The sequence below is a fragment of the Lissotriton vulgaris genome, chromosome 5 (genome assembly GCF_964263255.1).
Source record: "Lissotriton vulgaris chromosome 5, aLisVul1.2, whole genome shotgun sequence".
In the NCBI taxonomy this organism is placed as follows: Eukaryota; Metazoa; Chordata; class Amphibia; order Caudata; family Salamandridae; genus Lissotriton; species Lissotriton vulgaris.
The window spans coordinates 371,403,864-371,427,036 of NC_141693.1; the positions used below are offsets into that span (position 1 = coordinate 371,403,864).

Below are 23,173 nucleotides of genomic sequence, written 5' to 3' on the forward strand. Positions count from 1 at the left end.
CATCCACATCGCATTGCCCTGTGATTGGGGGTGTGGGAACCTGGCGGCGAAGCTTTGGCATTTTGCGTTCTCCTTTGTGGCGAACAGGTCTATTTCTGGATGACCCCACCTTTGGAAGTACGGTTGGAGTACTGATGGATGTAACTCCCACTCGTGCATCTGATGGCTGTGCCTGCTGAGCAGATCCGCCATCTGGTTGTCCTTGCCTGGGAGATGTTCTGCCATGAGGAAGATGTTCCTCTGAATGGCCCACTTCCACATGCTCTGAGCCAGATGAGACAACTGTGGAGAGTGTGTTCCCCCCTGCTTCTGGATGTAGTACATGGCTGTCATGTTGTCCGTCCGGATCAACACGACCTTGTTGCACAGATGTACTTTGAACGCCTTTAAGGCCATGAAGATTGCCATCAGTTCCAACACATTGATGTGCATCTTCCTTTGCTGAAGTGTCCATAGTCCCTGCACTGTGTAATGGAGTACATGAGCTCCCCAACCCTGGAGAGAGGCGTCCGTTGTCAGGATGATCTGTGGGACAGGCTCTTGGAATGGTCGGCCCTTGCAAAGGTTTTGTGGATTCCACCAATGCAGAGAGTTGTACGCCCGACCGCTCACCAACACTAGGTCTGTCAGTTGCCCATGAGCCTGAGTCCACTGACGTGCCAGGCACTCCTGAAGCGGACGCATATGTAGTCTCGCGTGCGGGACAATGGAGATGCAGGAGGCCATCATGCCTATCAACTGCATGAACACCCTCGCTGGAAGCGAGGTCTGGGGTCTGAATCGTTGGATCAGCGCTTGGATACCGGCGATTCTCACTGAACTCGGCTGCGCAGTGGCCGCCAGAGTGTTGATCGTCGCGCCCAGATACTGTCGTACGTGGGCGGGCTGGAGATGGGACTTCGGGTAGTTCAGAGAGAATCCCAGATCGTGCAGGAGGTGAATGGTGCGTGACACGTGGTCTGCGCACTGCTGTTCCGTCTTTGCCTGAATAAGCCAGTCGTCTAGGTATGGAAAGACATGGACGTGCTGGCGACGGAGATGCGCTGCTACAGTCGCTAGGCATTTGGTGAAAACTCTTGGTGCCGTGGTGACCCCGAACGGCAGGACTCTGAACTGGTAATGCTGGTCTAAGATCTTGAATCTGAGATACTTCCTGTGTGAAGGATGCAGGGGAATATGGAAATAAGCATCCTTCAGATCCAGCGTTGCGAGGAAGTCCCCCCGTTGGAGCAGGGGAAGCACCTGTTGCAACGTGAGCATATGGAAGTGCTCTGAGTTGATGTACCAGTTCAGGGGCCTGAGGTCCAGGATCGGCCTGAGTGATCCGTCCTTTTTGGGGATTAAGAAATACAGGGAGTAAACCCCTGTTCCCTGTTCCTGCAATGGAACGAGCTCTATCGCCCCTTTTTGCAGCATGATCAGTACTTCTTGCTGCAACAAGGTCAAGTGCTCGTCGGACATAGCACGGCCTCTTGGCGGTATGTCCGGTGGAATGGACGTAAGTTCTAGACAGTACCCGTACTGGATAAGAGATCTCACCCACCTGTCCGTGGTGATGGACCTCCACGCCGACAGGAACTGCTGTAGTCTCCCCCCGACAGGTGTTGTGTGATCGGGGGGAAGTGACAAGACGTCACTGCTTGTTGGAGGCGGTGGACCTGGAGGAATTGTTTCCACGTCCTCTGCCCTTGATATTATTGCCTCTGTATCCACCCCTGCCCTTGTTGTTGTTATACGAGGACTGGGTGTTACCCTTGTAGTATTGCGTGGTCTGGGGTGCCTGGCCTCTTGAGGTGCCTCTTGAATTGGAGCGGCGAAAAGAACCACCCCGAAACTGCTGACTTTGTAAAGCCCCCATAGACTTGGCAGTTTCGGTATCTTTCTTCATTTTTTCCAGGGAGGCATCTACCTCAGGGCCGAACAGATGGTCCGGGTTCACCGTCTGACCCAGTAATGTGGTCTGTATGTCGGGCTTGAACCCAGAAATCCGAAGCCAGGCATGGCGTCTGAGTAACACGCTTGTATTGATAGCCCTGGAGGCAGTGTCTGCTACATCTAGGGCACATTTGATGGATGCATTAGTAATTAGTTTACCCTCCTGAATGAGCATCTCCCCCGCCTCCTTGTATTGGTCAGGCAAGTGTTGTAGGATGGCCTCTAATGTGTCATAGTGAGCCCTATCATAACGTGCAAGCAGGGCTTGGGTGTTAGAGATCCTCCAGATGTTTGCTGCCTGTGCAGCAATGCGTTTGCCTGATGCCTCAAAGATCTTTGACTCTTTGTCTGGGGGAGGAGCATCACCAGTAGTCTGCGAATTCGCCCTCTTCCGAGCGTTGGACACCACCAGGGAGTCCAATGGCAAATGTCCCTTAATATACGTGGGATCCGAGGGCGCCGCCTTATACTTCCTGTCGATGCGAGGATTGACCACCCGTGACCGGGTGGGCTCCTTGAATACCTCCTGTGCATGCTTCAGCACCCCTTTGAGCATAGGTAGCGTCTTGACTTGCTTTTCGGCTACCGAGAAGGTGTCGACCAAGAAGTCCGCATCCACAGGGTCTGAGTGCAGTTCGACGTCATGGTTCGCTGCCGCTCTCTCTATTAATGCATTAAACGCCGCCGAGTCCTCCGTCGGGGACGTCTTCGCGGCGAAAAGTTGAGTGTCCTGACCTGACTGCAGGTCGTCCGTGTCGCCTCCTGCCGTCCAGGGCACCTGCTCCTCGTCCGGATCCGAGTACGCCGGATAGTTGTACTCGTCTTCCTCCACGTCCACCTCAGGCACTGGAGAATGGGCCGGCGAACGTTCCATGGCTTGTGGAGAGAGAGGTTCCATCAGAGCCGAAGAGTCAGCAGAGTACTTCTTGCTCTTGAGTGGAATTCTAAAGGGTTCCAATGGCGGCTCCGACGTAATTTTTCGTTTGAGGAGCGACAACTTTCCGGTGTTGGCGTCGATCGTAACTTCTCGACGTTCCTCCACCGCGAGCGGTTGGAGCCGAAGCTTCGATACCACCAAGGCAGCTTTCGGCGTCAAAACCTCCTGAGAATGTCCGCTCTGCTTAGGCGCGAAGGCCTTCGGCGCCGACTTGGGAGGAAGGGTAAAACGGATGGGCGTTTGTCCCTTGGTAGACTTCGGCGTGGGCCTAGGCACGACATTGTCCTGGTTGGGAACCACAGTGGACTGTTGGATCCGCTTCAAGGATTCTCCCACCTTCTTAGTAAGGGATGCCGAAGGTTGAACTGTCTCGAGCGACTCTTCGTCTCCGAGAGCCCGGTCGTCGGCAGGCCTCTTCTTCGGTGCCGACGCCCCCTGGCCTGTCGCACCGTCGGCGTGACGCTTCTTCGAAGCCGTCTTCGGGTCCGCGACCCCTTTCGGTGCCGACGCAGCCGCGTCGGAAGTCTTCGCCTTCGGTGCCGATCCAGAAGACTTCGGGTCGGCCATTTTGGCGCGGCTTTTGTGGTCGGCCATCTTGGCGTGGCTCTTCGAGTCGGCCATTTTGGGTTTCGTGGAAGTCGACGCCTCCAGAACCTTCTTTACCAACGCCAGTTTCGGTTTCGGTTTCGCATCCGAGGGTGCGGGACCGGTTGCCTTCACTTTCGTTTTCTTGCCAGAAATGTCCGTGACCGGGCCCGGAGGCGGGGACGTAGGACTTGTAGGAAGATCTCGGGTAAGGCCCGAAGGCGATCCCTCGACCTGGGCCGTATGACGGGGGGAAACCCCGGAGTCTGTTTGGGGATGCTCTTCCTCTGAGCTATCTCCCATCGCGGCACAAATCAGTTCGTCGTCCCCTACCTCACCGGAGACTTCGTCGCAGGCCTCCTCGTCCGCGTCGTAGGCCTCTTCCTCGGACGCGGGGCCAGAGTCCGACTCTTGTACGCCGGCCTCCTCCTCGACCGATTCCTGAAAGATGTCATCAGGTGGGGGTGCCGAAGCCGACAACTGTGCCTGGAGTCGATTAGCCCGGCGAATTTTCAAAGTTTTCTTACTCCTAAACTTTGAACAAGCCATGCAGGTGTCCTCACGGTGATCCGGTGACAAGCATGTGTTGCACACAGGGTGCACGTCAAGGTGCGAATATTTCGAGTGACATAGCGGACACTTCTTGAATGGAGTCCGCTCCATCGCAAATGCGGTAGTGTAGGCCCGTCCGCGTCGAAGCACGTGGAAGGGCAGTAGGAGATTGGAGCTGAGAGTCAGTAAGAAAACCCCCGACGCAACTATACCGACGCCCAGCCTAAAGACCTTTTGGTCTCAAGTAAAATCTAACAACTATCGGTTCCGAAGGAGGGAACCGAAAACACATCCGAACCCTATGGCGGAAAAAAACAATCTGGGGATGGAGGCGATGCCCATGCGCACTGTAGTCCAGGGGAGGAGCCACCTATCTCGTGATACTTCGAAGACTCTTCCAGGACAACAATGTGCAATCATCCGGACCCAACACTAGGTGGCGGACTATGCACAGATATGAATTCAGCAGCCCACATGCCTCGAACTTGCTGTCTATGTCGTGTTGTTCTGGAGCGTTGACGCCTTCTTCAAAGATGTCGTCCGGAATCGAAGCTGAAGATCGAGCCATTGTTCTCCTCGCTCTTCGGTCCCGGATAGTCTTTTTGGAGCGGAAAGAGGCACAAGCGGAACAGTCTTTGGCCTAATGCTCCGGGGAGAGGCAAAGGTTACACACTTCATGAAGGTCGTTGTGGGAAAAGTTCAACCCACATTGAGGACACTTTTTAAATGGCGTCCTTTCCATGAGCTGGAGTCAAGGCCTAGTTAAGCCCGAAGGCCGGCGATGATGACCGGAATCGAAGTCTTCGGTGTTGACGAGTAGCGTCGACTGGAAAAACGATCAAAACTTAATTTCTGTAAGTTGGTGAGGAATGCGCACCAAAGGAATTCGGTTCCAACACGGAGCGCTGGAAACACATCCGAGCCCGGTGGCGGAAAAAAACAATCTGGGGATGGAGCCGATGCCCATGCGCAGTATAATCCAAAGAAGGAGTCACCTATCCCGTGACTTCCAAAGACTTTTCTACAACAAAACAAACTGCAAACATCCGGGCCCAACACTAGGTGGCCATCTATGCATAGTCTGTAATCAGCAGCTCATATGCCTCCAACATGTACTTACCATCAATAGGACTCCAGCAATATGAGGATTCCCACTGTAAATGTCCTAGAACAAAATAATGATGTACTTTCCTTATGTTCTGATAGAGCTGGTTGCTCCTGGATGGTACAGGTACAGACAGGTAAGATGTTTATATTCAAATATCTATAATCTATGCCAAGTGCAGCTATGTCTTTCATAGTCGTTGATACTAATTAATAATTTGTATGTTATGTGTGCATCTTTAAAAAATACACACAAATTAAAAATTACTTTCTAACATGTCTAGCTATGAGTGAATGTCAAAAGTACCACCTCATCGATTTACTGGATCACAGGCATCTTCTATTGTCATTACATACTTTTGCTATAATTTTCTCCATCATCACCCAGTCACCACAATCTGTCCTCAATTATTGTATTCCACCGCCACAAACTTCAACGCTTGCTTCACAGCCTATACTGGAGTCACAAATATCTGACCTTGCTCAACATCACAGCGTCACACATCTTGGACCTCCTCAACACTGGACCCCAACCAGCACTGTAACATCAGATCAATGAAATTCTTTGCAAACTTCACTCTGAACACACAATGCCATTTGCATTGTTTATCAGCAGCACTGGAATTCCTTTTGATAATCTAACAAAATACTATTTTGATCTTAATCTCATCCTCATACTGTATAAAAGAGAACGTTATGTGCTGTAACTCAGCCATGCCTGCAATGTTTTATTACGAGGGCATCATCCATGCTAGCCCACCCAGGGATGTGGCCCATCTCCCACTGCTCCAGAGATATCTTACCAGAGGAGTTATGTTTTTGTTTTCCTTTCTTCGAAGGGTATCGAAATGGGACCCAGCAGCGAGCAGAGAGGTGAGCGAAGAGTACAGCTCATCATATTTCACAGTTCTGGAGAAGAGGACCTCACAGACCTACAATTGAAAACGGAAAATAACATTTGACCACAAATACCATACATGCACAATTAAAAAAAAAAAAAAAAAACGAACAACGTTGCCTCTTATGATCCTGTTTTTTTTAATACCTTGTTGGTCATCATACTCTGGAGTACCCTCTCTCCATAAGCACTCTTTCCTTCCTAATGCACAGGAGGCTCTTCCCCAAAAGGTCAGGAGGGGAGCACACATTAACTGCACATAGGAGATACCACAGTGAGTGAACATATCTCCTCCCAAAAATAGATTGCAGGCTGTCAACTCACAGCCTTCTTCATTACCGCTGTCTACCAGACACTTTACATAAACTGATGCCAAGTAAGGAAACAGGTATTGGTAAGGAAACAGGTATTGGTAAGGAATACCTTAAGAGTAGTTCACCACTGGAAAGACTAAAAAGTTATTCACCTCTAAGACTAGCTTTATAGTTTGCTAACTATTTTAAGGTTAAAAGCTTTGCTTACTCCTCCTAAACCATTAAAAATAATTGCAAAAATAACACACAAGCAATCAGAAAAGGAACATCTGCAAATCTGATCCTAACCACAATACTGTCAAACCAAGATTCCTCTTGGGTTAAACATCAACCTCAAGTAGTGCCTGAAAGGCTGAAAGCACCTCACTGGCTTCATCAACTTTGCCTGATGGGGTATTTGGGAGTAATGTTTGTCGAACACCTATCAATTAGGGTAAATAGTCTACAGGTTAAGTAACCTATTTTGCACCATAGGTGTTATGAACTCCATTGTAATAACCTGCATTGTTTTCAGTAAGCATCAAGAAATATCATTTTAGAGATGGAATTGAGATAAATTATCCCCAGCATTCCCAATCTTATTGGATGCTAAGTAGTCAAGGTAAATAGTCATTTGACCCAACTGGTCCCACAGGTTCCCCTGTGTCATTTGCAAATGGTAAAAGACGTCCTTGGTATGTTTAACTGTTTAACCCCATGGCTGCTAAGCGTTTTCCCGTCCTGCGCTGAGTTTTATTGTTTTCCTTTATTTCATGACGAGCTGGCCTTGTCATCCGCGCACGGCAGGTAAGCGCCATGACGAGGCCAGCTCGTCATTAGCCTCGAAGGGGTTAAAGTCTTGAAGGCTTCACTGGCTCTCTGTAAATGCAATTGGTATTAAAACTGCCATATTGTAATCCTCTCAAGTCGCAGATTCATACCAACATATCTTTTTAGCTACAGGAACCAGATAGTAGTGGTTCTCAAACGTAGTGGAAAACTGAGAGTTTAATTTGGAACGTCAAAAATAGGCAGGGTATTTGCAAGTTAGTCAGTGTAGGTTGTTCTCTAGCGCTATCATCTGGAAAAAACATTCCTCAGACGATCAGGAGGTTAGACTCTCACCACTGATGAACCTTTGGCCAAGAGATAGCAGTAGGGTTAAAATCCAGGATATGTAAGGAAGAAGAAAGTAAAACCGCATCTGGCTTTAAGGAAGAAAAAACACCCAAAGAAATAGCGGTTTGTGAATCTGAGGCATGGAGATCTAATCCTCTAGGCGTTAACCTCTTTGATGGCCCGGCCTTCTGGTGTGTCCTTTATATTTCTGACTGCGTGTCTATAAAGTAAAAGTGGTGTCTGATGTTGCATATCACTCATATCATATTGGAACTGAAGAGTGGTGTGAAGGCCAATATAATGTAGGAATGATGAACAAGTGTTTTACCTTCAGTAAAGCATTATCTAGTAGAGCGACCCTGACCCGACCCTATGCACCGTAAGTCCCAAAAGGCACCCTCAAGAAAAGATCACAAGGATATGTATGTAGTGTATGTTTCTTCCACAGGATAACATTAACGGATTCAACGCTCATGCCTCAAAAAATGTTATGTGAGCATTTTACTGTTCTAGTGTCTACAAATATATAAAAATCTAGTCCAGTGGATCCCAAAAGGTAGGCAGAGGTAAAGTTATATAGCACCTCACTCTCTATTGGTGGTTGTGTGGGCGAGCAGTAAGGCAGTATCAGAGGGCAGTGTTAAGCACTTGTTGTACCCACTCAACCCGCAAACGATTTCACACACTCAAAGACTTAACTTCAGACCAATTGGTTTTGTATAAAAATATTCTTTTAGTTATTTTATTTTCTAGAACCAAGCAAGCCTGGCACAGGTAAGTTTATAAATACTTCACAGTAAATATACAGTTTGAAATGAAATTGTAAATGTACTTTGAAATAGTTACAGGTTGAATTAATGGTAATGCAATACTGTGAAATGCTGTACATACACTTAGTACCGACTTTGCGATATAATTACAGGTAAGTTACTTTTACGTTACTTTTTAGATTACTTTTTATACTCGGTGTGATATGCCTAGATATCACACTGGGACATTTCCTAGAGAAAAGGTACGTAAGGAAAAGAACATTAGTTACTTACCTGTAATCTGTGGTTCTCCAGTATTGGTGTCTTTCATAGATTCACATGCCTGAATCATTCCCAGTCGTCGGAGTGGGAGTCCCATGGTACATAAAAAAACAATAATAGGCTATAATAACATTAAAAAAAACAACCAGGAAGTAAAGTAGCCCAAGCTACAGGAGAAAAAACTTCCACACCCATGACTATACTAGTCATTTTGTATAGCCCAAACTGTAGCCAATCAGGCGACAGCACCCACCAGAAGGTTCTCCCCAGAGGCTCAGGCTCTCAGATTTTCTCGCACAGGAGTGATGGTAAATCAATGTAGCCTATGAGCCTCTGCAGGGAGGTGGGCAGGTTGCATGTGAATCTATGAAAGACAACAATCCTGGAGAACCACAGATTACAAGTAAGTAACTATTGTTCTTCTCCAGTATTGGGGTGCCTTTCATGGATTCACATGCCTGAATCAGAGTCGCTAGCAGCATATATCCGTGCTTGGAAGACGCTCTTTGTAGCATAAACCTGTACATATGAAAAAGTACATAACCATATAACAGAAAAGTCGCATCTTCTAAAAGCATGAATAAATATAATTACATGAGCATATACATAACAATAAGCATGAACAAGAGTCTGAAAAGCAGTTAGAGGAGGAGGGAAACAGAGGCTCACCTTATCTGAAAAGATTACCCAGAACTGCTTGACCCACTGAACCGTCAGTCTCGCTGGCTGCATCCAAACAATAGTGTTTGGTGAAAGTATGCCTGCACGCCCAGGTTGCTGCTCTGCAGATGTGCTGAAGAGGAACCCCAGCGAAAAGAGCAGTCTAGGAAGATATGGCTCTCGTAGAGTGAGCCCTTGGAGCTGCCTGCAAAGGTCTTCCTGTTTGTATATGGCAAAAGTCAATAACTGCAGAGATCCATCTTGCTATTGTTTGTTTAGACACTGCATGCCCTTGTCGAATTTTTTCCATAAGCGACAAACAATTGATCAGATTTGCATATTGTAGAGGTCCTTTGTAAACAGAACTTTTAACACCTCTTGATGTCTAGTGTATGCAATGCCCTTTCCGCAGGGGATTGTGGGTTAGGAAAAAATGTCCTTAAGATGACTGGCTCATTGAAGTGAAAGGCCGAAGGCACCTTAGGCATGAATTTGGGGTTTGTGCGGAGCACTAATGAGTCTGAAGTGAACTGCAAGAAAGGTGGTTGGACCGTGAAAGCCTGGACATTACTGACTCTTCTAGATGAAGTCAAAGCCAAAAAAAGCTATACTTTCCATGTAAGGAATTTTAAATCCAATGTGAATTGGTTCAAAAGGGTGGCGCATGAGCTACGCTAACACTACATTGAGATGCCACGATGGCAGTGGCTGACGTATCGGAGGAAACATTCTGAAAAGTCCTTTAAAGAATTGCTGTATTACCCTTGAAGAGTACAGTGAAGTGGAACCATCCTGACAATACCTTGAAATGGCTGCCAGGAAAACCTTTAGAGTTGCGTGAGATAATCCTGATTTTGCCAGATGTAAGAAAAAAGGCAATATCTGTTCTGGCTTAGCCTGAAAGGGATGAATCCCAGCCGAGTGACACCAGAAACAGAATCTCTTCAATTTAAGTCTGTATGTCTTTATCGTAGCAGGTGCTCTTGCTTTGGCTAGTACCTCCTTGCAATCTGCAGAGATATTCAGATGGGCGAATTCAAGGTACTCCGGGTCCAAGCAGCTAATTTCAGAGAAGTCGGGTCTGGATGAGAAATCTGACCATCCTGGATGGAGAGGAGATCCGGTATTGGTCGAAACTGAATTGGTTCGCACTCCGATAGGAGAAGGAGCTCGGTGAACCAATATTGGCGAGGCCACCTGGGGGAAATGAGAATCAGGTGACAGTTCTTTTTTTCATTTTCCAGAGAACTCTGGGAACCAACGGTATCGGAGGAAAGGAATAAGCATATATTTGAGACAAGTTGATCGAAAACGCATTCCCCTTAGAGTCTTTGTGGGGATGCCAGCTTGCAAAGAACCAGCATTTGCGGTTCTCCTTGGTCGCAAAGAGCTTTAGATCTGGCTGACACCTCTGTTGAAAAATCCGATCTACCGTCGGTTGATGAAGTTCCCATTCGTGGGTGGACACCGTTGTCCTGCTGAGAGTGTCTGCAAGAACGTTTGCCGTTCCAGGTACATGGACCGGTAGAAGATTGATTCTGTGTATTATTGCCCATGCCCATATATCTTGGGCTTCCTGAGACAGAAGAGCCGATCTTGTTCCTCCCTGTTTGTTCAAATAGTGCATGCTTGTAGTATTGTCTGTGCGCACCAATACTGTGGCCCCTTGAACGATTGCGCGAAAGGATTTGAGGGGTAGGAAGATGGCTCTTGGCTCCAAAAGATTGATGTGCCAGACCTTCTGTGGAGGACTCCATCTCCCGCTGACCATCAGCCCCTGAAGATGTGCTCCCCAACCTTCGAGGGATACATCCGTGGTGATTGTAAAGTTTGGTGCGTCTTGGAGGAACGCGCAACCCTGCTGTAAATTTCTCCTTTGAATCCACGGAGAAGATCACCTTGAATGCGAGGGGTGATCCGGATGAGGTCCTCTAATGAGCCTGAGACCTGCAGCCATTGCAGGTTGAGTTCTTCTTGAAGAGGCCTCATCCTGAGACGGCAATTCGGTATCAAAGGAAAGAGACCATCCCCAGAAAATACTGGAATTGTCGGACTGAAACTGACTTTGAGAGTAAAGTCGGAGCCATGTCCTGTATTCTTTCTTGCCTCTCGTACGAAATGAAAGCTCGGACCAGCTGTGTGTCCAAGGATGCACCCAAGAAAGCTCGTCTTTGGGATGGTTCTAGCTGTGACTTGCTGAAATTGATGGAGAGCGCTGGACATGGTTGTCTGTGTTTTCGTTAGAACACGCCTTGATAAGGTAGTCGTCTAAGTAGGGAAATATTTGTACTCCCTCCAGCCGGAGGTGTGCTGCTACAAAGCCAGGACCTTTGTAAACACCCTTGGTGCCGAACGCAGCCCAAAGGGGAGGACCTTGAACTGATAATCCCTGCCAGCCACTCTGAATCGCAGGAACTTCCTAGGACGAGGTAAAATGGGGATATGGAAATACGCATCTTGGAGGTCCAAGGTGGCCATGTATTCTGAAGATGCAGTATTTCTTGGAGTGAAAGCATCCGGAACGTTCGCTTTTTCAAATACTTGTTTAGGGCACGGAGATCCAGAATTGGACGCCATTCCCCAGACTTTTTCTTTATTAGAAAGAATCTGGAGTAGAATCCTGCTCCGCTCTTAACCTGAGGAACATTTTCGATTGCTCCTTTTTTTTTAACATCAAATTGATCTGGGAAAACAACTCTGAGATGAGCTGGAGGTGAGCCCCTTGGGGGCACATTTGGAGGAAACTTTTCGAATTCGAGGGCATGGCCCTTGGCCACAATGTCCAAGATCCACCTGTCTGATGTTATTGAGGACCATCTTGAGTAGAATTTTGAGATCTTTCCTCCAATTTTTATGCGAGACTGCGGCAGTAGCGGTGGCAGGTTATGGCACTCATTGTCTTTTATCCTTTCCGCGGTAGGCAGGCTTTCTTTTGTTTTGGTAATAGATAGTGTTGCGCTGGCCGTAGGACTGGTAACGTTGGATTTGATAACGTTGATTCCCTTGTCTGTAAGAGGACTGCTGACTATAACCTCCACTAGTAGAGAACGATCCACGTCCTCTCGCACCTCGAAAGGGCGGCTTTCGAAATTGTAAGGTGCCCAGGGAACTAGCTGTCTCCGTGTCTTTTTTGATTGTCTGCAAGGCTTCCTCTACTTGCGGGCCAAACAAAAACTACCCGTCAATAAGGCATGTCTAACACCTTAGCTTGAACCTCCTGGCAGAACTAAGTCGCTCTTAGCCAGCCTTGCTTGCGCAAGACAGCAGCTCCTGCTAACTGCCTGAATCCAGTTGAAGCTACATCAACGGCAGAGTCAATCATCTCAGCCGAGATTTTCACCTTCCTGTAATATTTTCAGAGCTTCTGACTTGGAGGGCTCTGGGAGTAGTTGACACATGGCGGGATGTCAGACCACATTTGCCGGTCATATCTGCCCAGGATGGCTAATGAGTTGGCAGCCCGGACAGAAGTTGCTGGCATGGTTGACACGCTTTCCAATAGCATACAGACGCCTGCCGTCTCTATCAGGTGGGGCTGCGATTGGAGAAGAAGGATTTTTAGATCGCTTCTGTGCAACCTGTATGATCACAGAATCCAATTTCAGATGCACTATAAGGCAAGCTGGGGACTTTTCAGGAGCCTTACATTTTTTATCTATCCTCGGCAGAACTGGAGGGATAGATGCAGGAGTAGACATAACTTCAACTCCCTCTTTCCAGATGAAATCTATAATAGGTATAGACTTAACCTGCCTCCTTGGCTGGTCCTTGAAATCATAGAGGAAGCATTCCTGCTGTGTAATTTCCATGTCAATATGGAAGCGTTTTGTAGCTCTTTCCATTAGCAGATGGAATCCTCCCACATCTACTGGAGGTGAATCAGCGGTTACCGGAGGTGAAAGAGAAGGTGTTTGGACCCGATAATCAGCCCACTCCGACATCATGGATCCATCCTAGACTTCCCCTTCTCTCTCTTCTTCGTCAGAAGAATGTTGTTCTTCAGGCTGATGGGACGCTACTGGTGGAGGAGACTTTGGAGGTCTTAAATCAGATATGGGCGTTTGCACCACAGGTGTAGGAGGCACAGAGTCCGCTGCCTCAGACGGTGGAAAACGCCTGTAATAATCATTTAGCATGTGCTGTAAATTTTTTAGCAATGCTACTGACATCTGAGCTGAGGGGACGTTAGTAACAGGTGATGTCACATGCTCAGGCGAATGTTGGTCATCTTGATAGTCCTCCTGGTATTTGATGTTCAATTCTGAAGAACTTGTAGCCACCCCAAACCTTCCATCCATGTCAGAATCCTCCTCACTATCTTCAGAATCCAGTAACTTGTCCGGGAACTGTAGGGGTACCATTTGAGGTGACAGGCATATAGGAGATAAAGGTTCTAGGCCAGAACCGCGTCTCTGAAGCAAGGACGGCTTCGGTGTGGACGTAAAAACCGTAGACTGTGACCAAACTTGCATGCTGGTACATGTAGACAGTTGCGGCGTCAACGGAGCCCCTATCGACGGGCTCGTCGACGGGGTTTTGGCTCCAGACGATGAAGAGGTAGTCATCGACGCTCGAGTTGTCTTCGCCGATGAGGAAGGTTTCGTCGGCGACGGTGTCTTGGTCGACGACGCAGAAGTCGATGAGCTCGTCGACGACGATGGGGCAATAGTCTACGGTGGCGTCGACGAAGCTGCCTTCGTCGGAATCTTCATTTAGCTTGGCCGCCGATGAGGCGCTGACGATGGCAGATGAAGATTCTTTCGTCGACGAGATAGGCCTGACAGTGACATAGACCATTGTCGACGGTGAAGACTGTCGACATTCACATTTCAGGTTTAGGAGAAGTGAAAGTTACCGTAGACATAGAAGTTGCGTCGACTGAGATCTTCGTCGACAAAGGAGTCGACGACGGCATCGTTGACGACAGGGTCTGTTTCTGAGGTAAAGTCTTCTCAGAAGTCGTCTTTCGAGGTAATTTTTTGGTTGCTCTTCTCGGGGATGTGAAAGGCCCAAGTTTGCCTTTAGTAGGGGGAGTAGCCATAGAAGTGGAAGGCTTGTCAGACCCCTTAGAAGATTGTTGCCTCTTTACAATCTTGGCCCCAGGAGAAGACAACACCTCTTCAGCAGCTCTCTTCCTAGAAGCTGTAGTAGACCCAGAGGCAATACTACCTGTAGCCACAAAAGCAAGCGGCCCTCTCTGTCCCTGAGGGTCTTCTGAGGGAAAGTCCTATATATCTGGCAGTCCTTCACCTGATGGTCAGGGTATAGGCAGTAGATGCACTTCTTGTGGACATCTTCCTTAAAAAACCGGAGCATACCACAAGAGTCAGAAGGCCTGAATAAAGATTTCTTAGATGAAGACATCTTCAAAACCAAATTCCTGAAGAAAAATAGAGAAGTACTGAGCAGAGCTCAGGGAGACTCCCTTCACACGACGTGCGGTAGAAAATCTGAGAGCCTGAGCCTCTGAGAACCTTCTGGTGGGTGCTGTCGCCTGATTGGCTACAGTTTGGGCTATACAAAATGACTAGGATAGTCATGGGTGTGGAAGTTTTTTCTCCTGTAGCTTGGGCTACTTTACTTCCTGGTTGGTTATTACCAAGTTTTTTCTATGTTATTATAGCATATTATTGCTTTTTTATGTACTGTGGGACTCCCACTCTGACAACGGGAATGATTCAGGCATGCGAATCTATGAAAGACACCCCAATACTGGAGAATGCTACTTACCAGTATGCATCTGTTCTTGGCCTGCAGAGCTGTCGAGTTGTAAACTTTATCATAGATCGCCATCTGGTGTTGGGCTTGGATGTTTGCAGTTTGTTTTTGTCGAAGAAGCCTTTGTACTCACGAGATAGGTGACTCCTTCTGGTGATAGTGAGCATGGGCATCAACTCCATCTTTAGATTGAAAGGGTGTTTGAGTGAGTAAGCGAATAGAAAAAGATGTCCATGTGATGTATCTAAGTAAGATAATACTGCAACCGATAACGGTATCCGGGAAGGTGGGTGGTCGCATACAACTCTACAGCTCTACATGCCAAGAACAGATGCATACTGGTAAGTAGCATTTTCCGTTCGAGGCATATGAGCTGTAGATTGTATACTTTAGCATAGACTATACAGCAGTTGTTCTCCCTAGCGGTGGCAACCTGTATCTGTTTCAGTGGTTTGAAAAAGTATTCTCAGTACAGCCTGGCCTACAGTAGCTTGTTGTTTTTGCTTGAACATCTACACAATAGTGTTTAGTGAAAGTATGGGGTGTAGACCAAGTTGCTGCTTTGCAGATGTCATCTAGAGGAATGTTCCCTAAGAAAGCCATAGAAGCCCCTAGCTTGCGTGTGGAATGAGCTCTAGGGGGAATAGTTAATGTACGTTTAGCTTTAAAATAGCATATTTGGGGGCGTGGCCAAGATGGCGGGGTGAGCGGACGCTTCCTCCCGTAGCTCCTCCGGCCAGACTCAGCTCGAGCCCTTTTCTTGCGCTTTTCTCCCCCCGCTGATGCTCAGCGTGTGAGAGGAGTGTGGCGGAGTACCTGGCGCGCACATTGATGTCGCTTTGGCCCTAATCGCCTCGGGGGAAGCACTTCAAAAGTCCGATCAAAGATCGAGGAACGACGGAGAGCCTGGGAGGCGGAGCGAACCGCAGTGCTGTCCAGGCGCCTTGGCTGGGCCTGGTGCTGAAAGCTGACGATCCGGAGGGAGTCTGACCCGCCACGCGACGGAAGATAAAGGAACCCTGCGGGCGAGGACCCAGCGGCACGGAGGACTTTGGACGTGTGCTTTGGCGCCCAGACTTGCGACGGCGACACACTGCGCTGTGCGGGCCCCGGTCCCGTGAATGAAGTACAGCGGCCTCAATGCTGGGGTCGGACCATTTGGGCCCTTTTGTGTGACTGTGTGAAACTGGCTGTGGAACTTCTCAGACTGCCGTGTTCCTGAGGGGCCCCGGCGGTGTCGCCGGGCTTGGCCGTTCTACCCTGCCCCGCCCTGCCGCCATTTTGTCCCCGAGGGATCGGTGTTGGTGGCCTCCACCGGTGCCCTTTGCTGGCGGATGCCTGCAGCCGCCTCCGCTGCCGGGCTAACTCTCTGTGGGACGTGTTGAAGGGAGGCCCCCTGCTTTGGCCCTCAATTGCCGTCTCGGCTGGGCACCCGCGGCTGGCAGTACCCGGACTGATCCGCCATTTTGTCGCTTGTGACGCAGCACCTCTGCTCGCAGGGAGATCCCCACATCGAGCGCTTGCCGGCGACTGGGCATTCCTGAGGCGGCTGGACCGGAGCCCACTCATCGATTGCAGCGATTGCGATGACTGGGAGAGGCGGCTCGAGGAAGGGGGACCGTACCCTGCCGGACATGCTTGGCAGGGCCCAGCAGCTGCGGGACAGAACACAGCCGTCGCCGGGGTCTTCCCGGGCCTCGGCGGATGCGACTGGAGGGGAGCCACCGGTCACGAGGTCTTTTATGGAGGAACTGTTTAGCTCTCTCAAGGAAGACTTTCAGACGCTGAAGAAGGAAGTGGCCAGTGAGGTCCGGGAAGTGCGTAGGGAAGTGGAGGGCCTCGGCGTGCGAGTTGAGACGGTGGAGACGGCGGCCCAGCGCCGGGATGAAGAGATAGTCCATCTTCAACAGGACGTTCTCCGCCTCCGGGAGCAGTGTGTTGAGCTCCAGGCCCACTCTGAGGACCTTGAGAACAGGTCACGGAGGAATAACATCAGGGTGCGTGGTGTTCCATCCACGGACGAAGGGGCCGACTTGGTGGGCTATCTGCAGGACCTGTTCCGAGGGATCCTGGGGGAAGCTGCGGACTTCCCTATTCGCATTGATAGGGCACACAGGGTTGGCCGACAGCGCCAGTCATCGGCGCTCCCACCGGACATTTTGGCTTTCCTGCCCGACTTCCCGTTGAAGGAACGCATCATGACTGAGGCCCGCAGGAAACAACCCCTGACTTTCCGGGAGCGGCCTATAGCGCTTTATCAGGACCTGTCCGCCATCACGCTGCAGAAGCGCAGGTCCTTCAGGATTGCCACTGACTTTCTGCGTGAACACGAGACGCTGTATTCCTGGGGACATCCCTTCCGCCTGATCTTCCGGTGGAATGGGGTGCTGCATCAGCTACGCTCCTTGCAAGACATTTGTGGGGTCCTGGGGCTTACGGCGGCGGAGGAGGAAGGAGCTACACCGTCATGGAGGCGCTCAGAGAGACGGAGCCGGCGGAGGTCGACGAGGAGACAGTCGCCGGCTAGCGCAGGGCGTCCTGATTCCCCTACTATCAGGGCGGACATGGCCGACGCTTTGAGGGCGGCAGCCAGGGACTCGGCCGGCTCCACCGGCGTGGCAATGACAGCCTAATACTCACTCCGGGGGGAGATGCTCACAGCTTCTTCGATGCTGGGTTTGGGGCGAAGGGGTCAGGGGGTAGCGGATGGAGGTGAGTGGCTGAACGTCCACTTTGCTTTTTTCTACGGACTTGCCCGTTTTGGGGCTTGACTGAGACAATGGGGTGTTTAAGTTTGCATTTGGCTAGTTGCCACGGGTGTGTTTTGGGAGGGTGTAAGGGTTGTTTTGATGTTGGGGAAGTCCCGTCCGATGTTGTCCATGCCCACGCTTGGCCTGTTTTGGCTTTTCCCGCGTAACTGCCCCGCGCGCCCCACCCGCTGATCCCTTGCTTACTGCACAGCGTTCCTGATCCCCGGGAGGAATGTCGTCCCTAAAGGTAGTGACCCTTAATGTTAAGGGTCTGAATAACCCTGTGAAGCGCAGAGCGATCCTATCTTTGCTGGAGGGGACGCAGGCGGACATATGCCTCCTGCAGGAGACCCACTTATTGTCCCAGGATTGCCACAGGCTGCGCTCTGCTAAGTTCCCCACCCAGTTCTTCTCCTCGGCAGCGAACAAGACCGCGGGGGTGGCCATTCTTCTAGCGAGCTCCTTCAGGGGTGAGGTTTTGTATAAGTATACTGAACAAAAGGGGAGGCTTCTTGCATATCGCATGCGCTTAGGGGGAATAGCGTTCACGGTTGGCTCCGTTTATAGCCCAAATGACCACCAGGAACGTTTCTTGGACTCCGTGTTGGTGGACGTCACTGCCTCTCCCGACCGCCATGTCATCTTGGGGGGAGACCTGAATATTGTCTTCGACTCTGTGATGGACAGGTCGGCGCAGCGCTCTCCGCAGACGGGGGAACTTTCCCAGGCTGTGAAGGCCCGGATTGCGGAAATTGACTTGCACGACCTTTGGCGCTCCATGCACCCCACTGATAGGGACTACTCTTACTTTTCACATGCGCACCGCACCTACTCGCGGCTGGACTATCTCCTGGTGAGTGGGCCGATGCACGCTGCCGCCACAGCGGCGGACATTGGGGTCCTGACTCTGTCTGACCATGCACCAGTCGCCGGCGTTTTCAAGTGGCCGGTGGCCTCTACCTCTCGGGGGCGTGGCGCCTTCGCGACACCCTTTTACACAAAAAGTCTGTAGTGAAGCGCATTGGGGAGGTCATACAGGATTATTTGACTCACAATAGCAACACCGACACGTCCCAAGCGACGCAGTGGGCGGCATTGAAAGCGGTCCTTCGGGGGAATTTATTTCCATCTCCTCGGCCGAACACAGGGAACGGCAACGGAAAAGGGACGAGCTGACCGTTCAGGTCCGGGAGCTTGAGCAGGCCCACCGCCGCACTGGGGCTCCAAGGGTGTGGAGGCAGTTGAAGGCTGCGAGGAAACTCCTGTCGGCACTGGATCTTGATAGGGCGGAGTATGCCGCCTTGCGCTTGAAGCAGGCCTTCTACTCAGGGGGGGGACAAATGTGGTAAACTCCTGGCACACCGGCTCCGGGTCGCGCAGCAGCGTAGCGTCGTGAAGGAACTGGTGGGCACGGACGGAGTGGTCGTTTCCGGTGACGCAGAGGTGGCGGAATCCTTCCGCAGCTTCTACGAGACGCTGTATGCTGAGGAGCCCTCCTCGCCGTGAGACGCCGAAGACTATTTGGAGTCAGTGGCCCTTCCGGTGCTGGATTCTGCTCAGGCGGACCATCTGGAGCGGGATATCCATGTTGAGGAGGTAATTTCCGCTATAGCGCGACTGAAGCATGGTAAGGCCCCGGGCCCAGATGGATACACGTCTCTGTTTTATAAGACTTTTGCACGGCTGTGGCCCCTGTCCTTGCTCGGCTATTTAATTCCTTCTCCGAACCGGGAGCCATCCCACCGGATCTCCTGAATGCGACGGTCTCGGTAATCCCGAAACCTGGGAAAGACCGGGCCTTATGCAGTTCGTATAGGCCCATTTCGCTTTTAAATGTCGACCTCAAGTTGTATACGGGGATTCTAGCGTCCAGGCTGGGTGTGCACCTCCCCGGACTGGTGGAGGCGGACCAGGCTGGCTTTGTACCCGGCAGACAGACGGTTGACAACACCAAGCGGGTGACGCATGTTCTAGAGAAGGCCTCGCGGATCCCTGGGGAGCGGATGCTGCTGTCAGTTGATGCGGAGAAGGCCTTCGACAGAGTTCATTGGCCGTATCTCGAGCTGGTTCTCAGGAAACTGGGAATCGGTGATAAGTTCCGCACCATGGTATTTAACTGTTATAAACATCCTTCAGCGTCGGTGCGGGTCAATGGGTGTAGCTCCGGTGGCTTTGCCATCGAACGTGGCACGAGGCAGGGCTGCCCCCTCTCGCCGCTTTTGTTTGCCCTCTACATGGAGCCGTTTGCTCAGAGGATTCGCAACAACCCGGATGCTATTGGGGTCAGGATGGGCCAGTATGTCCACACGGTTAGCCTCTATGCGGACGATGTCCTGCTGACCCTGGACGACCCTAGGAGGTCGTTACCTGCTTGCATCCAGGAGCTGGACACCTTTGCGCGTGTGGCCGGCTTCAAAATGAATATGAGCAAGTCGGTGGCGTTGGATGTGTCCCTGGCGGCGGATACCAGGAGGGACCTTCAGCGCCTTTTCCCCATGCAGTGGTCCTCGTCTACGGTGCCATACCTGGGGATTCTGCTGGCGCCCACATTGCCTGAGATGGTTACGGCCAATTACACTTCCCTCAGCAGGAAGATCAAGGAGGAGCTTGGCCGCTGGAGCAAGGGCCTACTGTCCTGGCTGGGTCGCATCGCGGCGGTTAAGATGACGGTGCTGCCCCAGATTCTGTATCTTTTTCGTGCTCTACCTCTCCAGCCCCCGGTGGGCTGGATACGACAAACGCAGGCTGACATCTCCCGCTTTGTCTGGCAAGGCCGTAAGCCGCGGATGAAGAGGGTCCTCTCCACGCTTGCCCCGGAGGCGGGGGGTCTTGGTATCCCGGACCTCCGTAAATACTTTCAGGCGGCGCAACTGCGATACCTAGTGGAGTGGAGCAGGTGGGAGTCCGACAAACACTGGCTTTTTCAAGACCAGGCGGTGGCGGGCCGCACCTTACAAGAGGTTCCATTCTTGCGCCGCGCGCATCGCCCTGCTAACCTTTACGCCTCTTTTGTTACACGGGTCCCCCTGAGGGTGTGGCATGCGGTCTGCGAGGTTCGGGATCTTACCACCTTCCCTTCGCCGTTCACACCCATAGTGGGTAACCCGGACTTCTCCCCAGGGATGGAGCCGGGAGCTTTTTCCCATTGGGTGAGTGCGGGCTGCAGGGTGCTTTTCCAGATCTACGGGCCGGAAGGTGCGATTCCTTTTCAGCAACTACGGCAGGAATTCGGCCTGACGGAGCTGGATAGATTGCGCTACATGCAGGTAAGGCATTGGGCCCTCCAACCCCAGGTGCGTGACACCGCTGCTCGTCAAATTACACCGTATGAGAGGTGGTTGGTGACCCGGACCTCTGACGCTAAGCTGATTACCGATTTGTACAAGTTCCTACAACCCCCGCCGTTTCACTATTATAACCCAGGGAGGGAGCGCTGGCACAGGGAATTGGGTAGGACACTCAGCCACAAGGAGTGGGACAGAATTGCATATCGGGCGCGGCACTCTGCATATCATACGGGCCTTACGGAGACCTTTACTAAGGTGTCCACTTATTGGTACTACACTCCGGAGAGACTGTATGATATGCATAGACACACTGACAAGGGGTGCTGGCGGGGCTGCGGGCAGGAGGGTACCCTCTCACACATTCTTTGGGCTTGCCCCGTGCTGACCGCTTATTGGAAGGAGGTTTTGGACGAGGTGGATAAGCACTTTGAGATCGAGCTGCCGCGCTTCCCGGCGTATGTCTTGTTGGGCCTTCCCAATGACCTAATGTACCCATTGAAGTCCCGCAGGGGTAGGCAGATCGCAATTGCGCTGGGGTCTGCGGTTCAGAACATCCTTATCCACTGGCGCACCACCACTGTCCCCTCCATTACGGGTTGGTTGCATAGGCTCTGGCATGTGTTGGGAATGGAGAAGTTGCCGCTTACGGTGGCTGGGGAGGTAGACCAATATGAAGAGCTGTGGCAACCCTTCCTAGCGCTGCTGTCCACCGAATTCCGGGAGCTCACCTGCCCGAGGTACCTTAGACTTCTTAGGCTGACGCCACCGATGACCCCGGCGGATTAGACTGAATGGGGGGAGGGATCCTGGGGGGTGGGGTGCGGGCTTTTTGGGGCGGATAATCCTAGTACAGGGCCATTGGACGGGGGAGTTGGGGTATTGTTTTCTTCATTTTTTCTTTATTGGGGGGATGGGGGACGGGGGGGTTTGGGTTGTGCTTTCTTGAGTTGCTAATGGCTTTCCTTGCTCAGATTTGAGGTGTTGGTGTGCACACAGGGGTTACACAGATTGCCTTTTCGCCTTTCATTTGCTGTGCTTTTCCTCTGAACCAACGGACTGCTTTTCACCAATGCGCCTTTTTCCTTTACTGTACTGTATGTAACTTTAACCTCCTATCCTCCTCCCCCATGTTTTTGTCTCAATAAAAATGCTTTAAACCTAAAATAGTATATTTGGATGCATTTAACAATCCACCTTGCAATTCCTGTTTTTGAAATGGAATTGCCTTTGTGAGGTGGGGAGAAAGCCACAAAGAGTAATTTTGTGTTTCTAAAGGACTTAGTTCTTTCGATGCAGTGGAGTATCGCTCTTTTAATGTTCAAGGTGTGGAGAGCTTGTTCTGCCACTGAGACTGGTTGAGGAAAAAAACTGGAAGTTCAACCGACTGATTAAGGTGGAAGGCAGATACTACCTTAGGTAGAAATTTTGGGTTAGGTCCAAGAACCACTTTACTATAGTGTATTTGCAAAAATGGTTCTTGAATGGTTAATGCCTGGAGTTCACTAACTCGCCTAAGGGATGTGATAGCTACTAGGAAGGCCACTTTCCATGTAATCTTGCATTTGTGCAGAGGTTCGAATGGAGGACTCATGAGTCTGGTAAGGACTATACTGAGATTTTATACAGGAGCAGGTGAAACTCTAGGTGGAATTATTCTTTTAAGTCCTTCCATAAACGCTTTGATAGGGGGTACTCTAAAGCGAGACAAATGTCTGTTTGGGAGGTAAGCAGCAATTGCAGCTAGATGTAGCCGTATAGATGTGTATGCTAGGTTACATTGTTGTAGATGTAAAAGAAAACAGATAATGTTCTGGATGAAGCATCTAATGAATCTAATTTGTTGTTTGTACAGTAGATGACAAATCGTTTCCACTTTGCCGTATAGCATGCTCTAGTGATAGGACGTCTAGCTTCTTTAACAATGTTCATACAGTCTGGCGAGAGATTGAGGTAGCTAAATTCTAGGACTTCAGGAGCCAGATCGCAAGATTTAATTGATTGGGATCTGGATGCCTCATCTCTCCATGGATCTCAGTGAGGAACTTGGGGTAGAGGTGTAGCTTTTGTGGAACAATTTGGATCATGGTGAGGGAGTTTTGTTTGAGCTTTCGAATCACTAGGGGAATGAGAGGGAGAGGCGGAAAAGCTTATGCAAATTTCCCTGACCAGTTCATCCATAGTGCATTGCCTTTGGACAATGGGTATGGATACCTGGAGACTAAGCTTGGGCATTTTGCGTTTTGGTGTGTGGCGAACAGGTCTATTTCTGGGTAGCCCCACATTTGAAAGAATGGAAGAAGAACT

General features: G+C 50.4%; 1 protein-coding gene across 14 annotated transcripts in view; it reads right to left on the reverse strand.

The window, feature by feature from the left end:
• The window catches only part of UBR4 (ubiquitin protein ligase E3 component n-recognin 4), a 1,723,360-nt gene that overhangs the window by 1,638,908 nt on the left and 61,279 nt on the right, over positions 1 to 23,173 (reverse strand). For all 14 annotated transcript variants that reach the window (XM_086921716.1, XM_086921718.1, XM_086921717.1 and 11 more), the window contains exon 3: positions 5,917 to 6,045. In XM_086921716.1, coding sequence (XP_086777842.1) covers positions 5,917 to 6,045 — 129 coding nt within the window. The remainder of the gene's footprint in view (positions 1 to 5,916; positions 6,046 to 23,173) is intronic.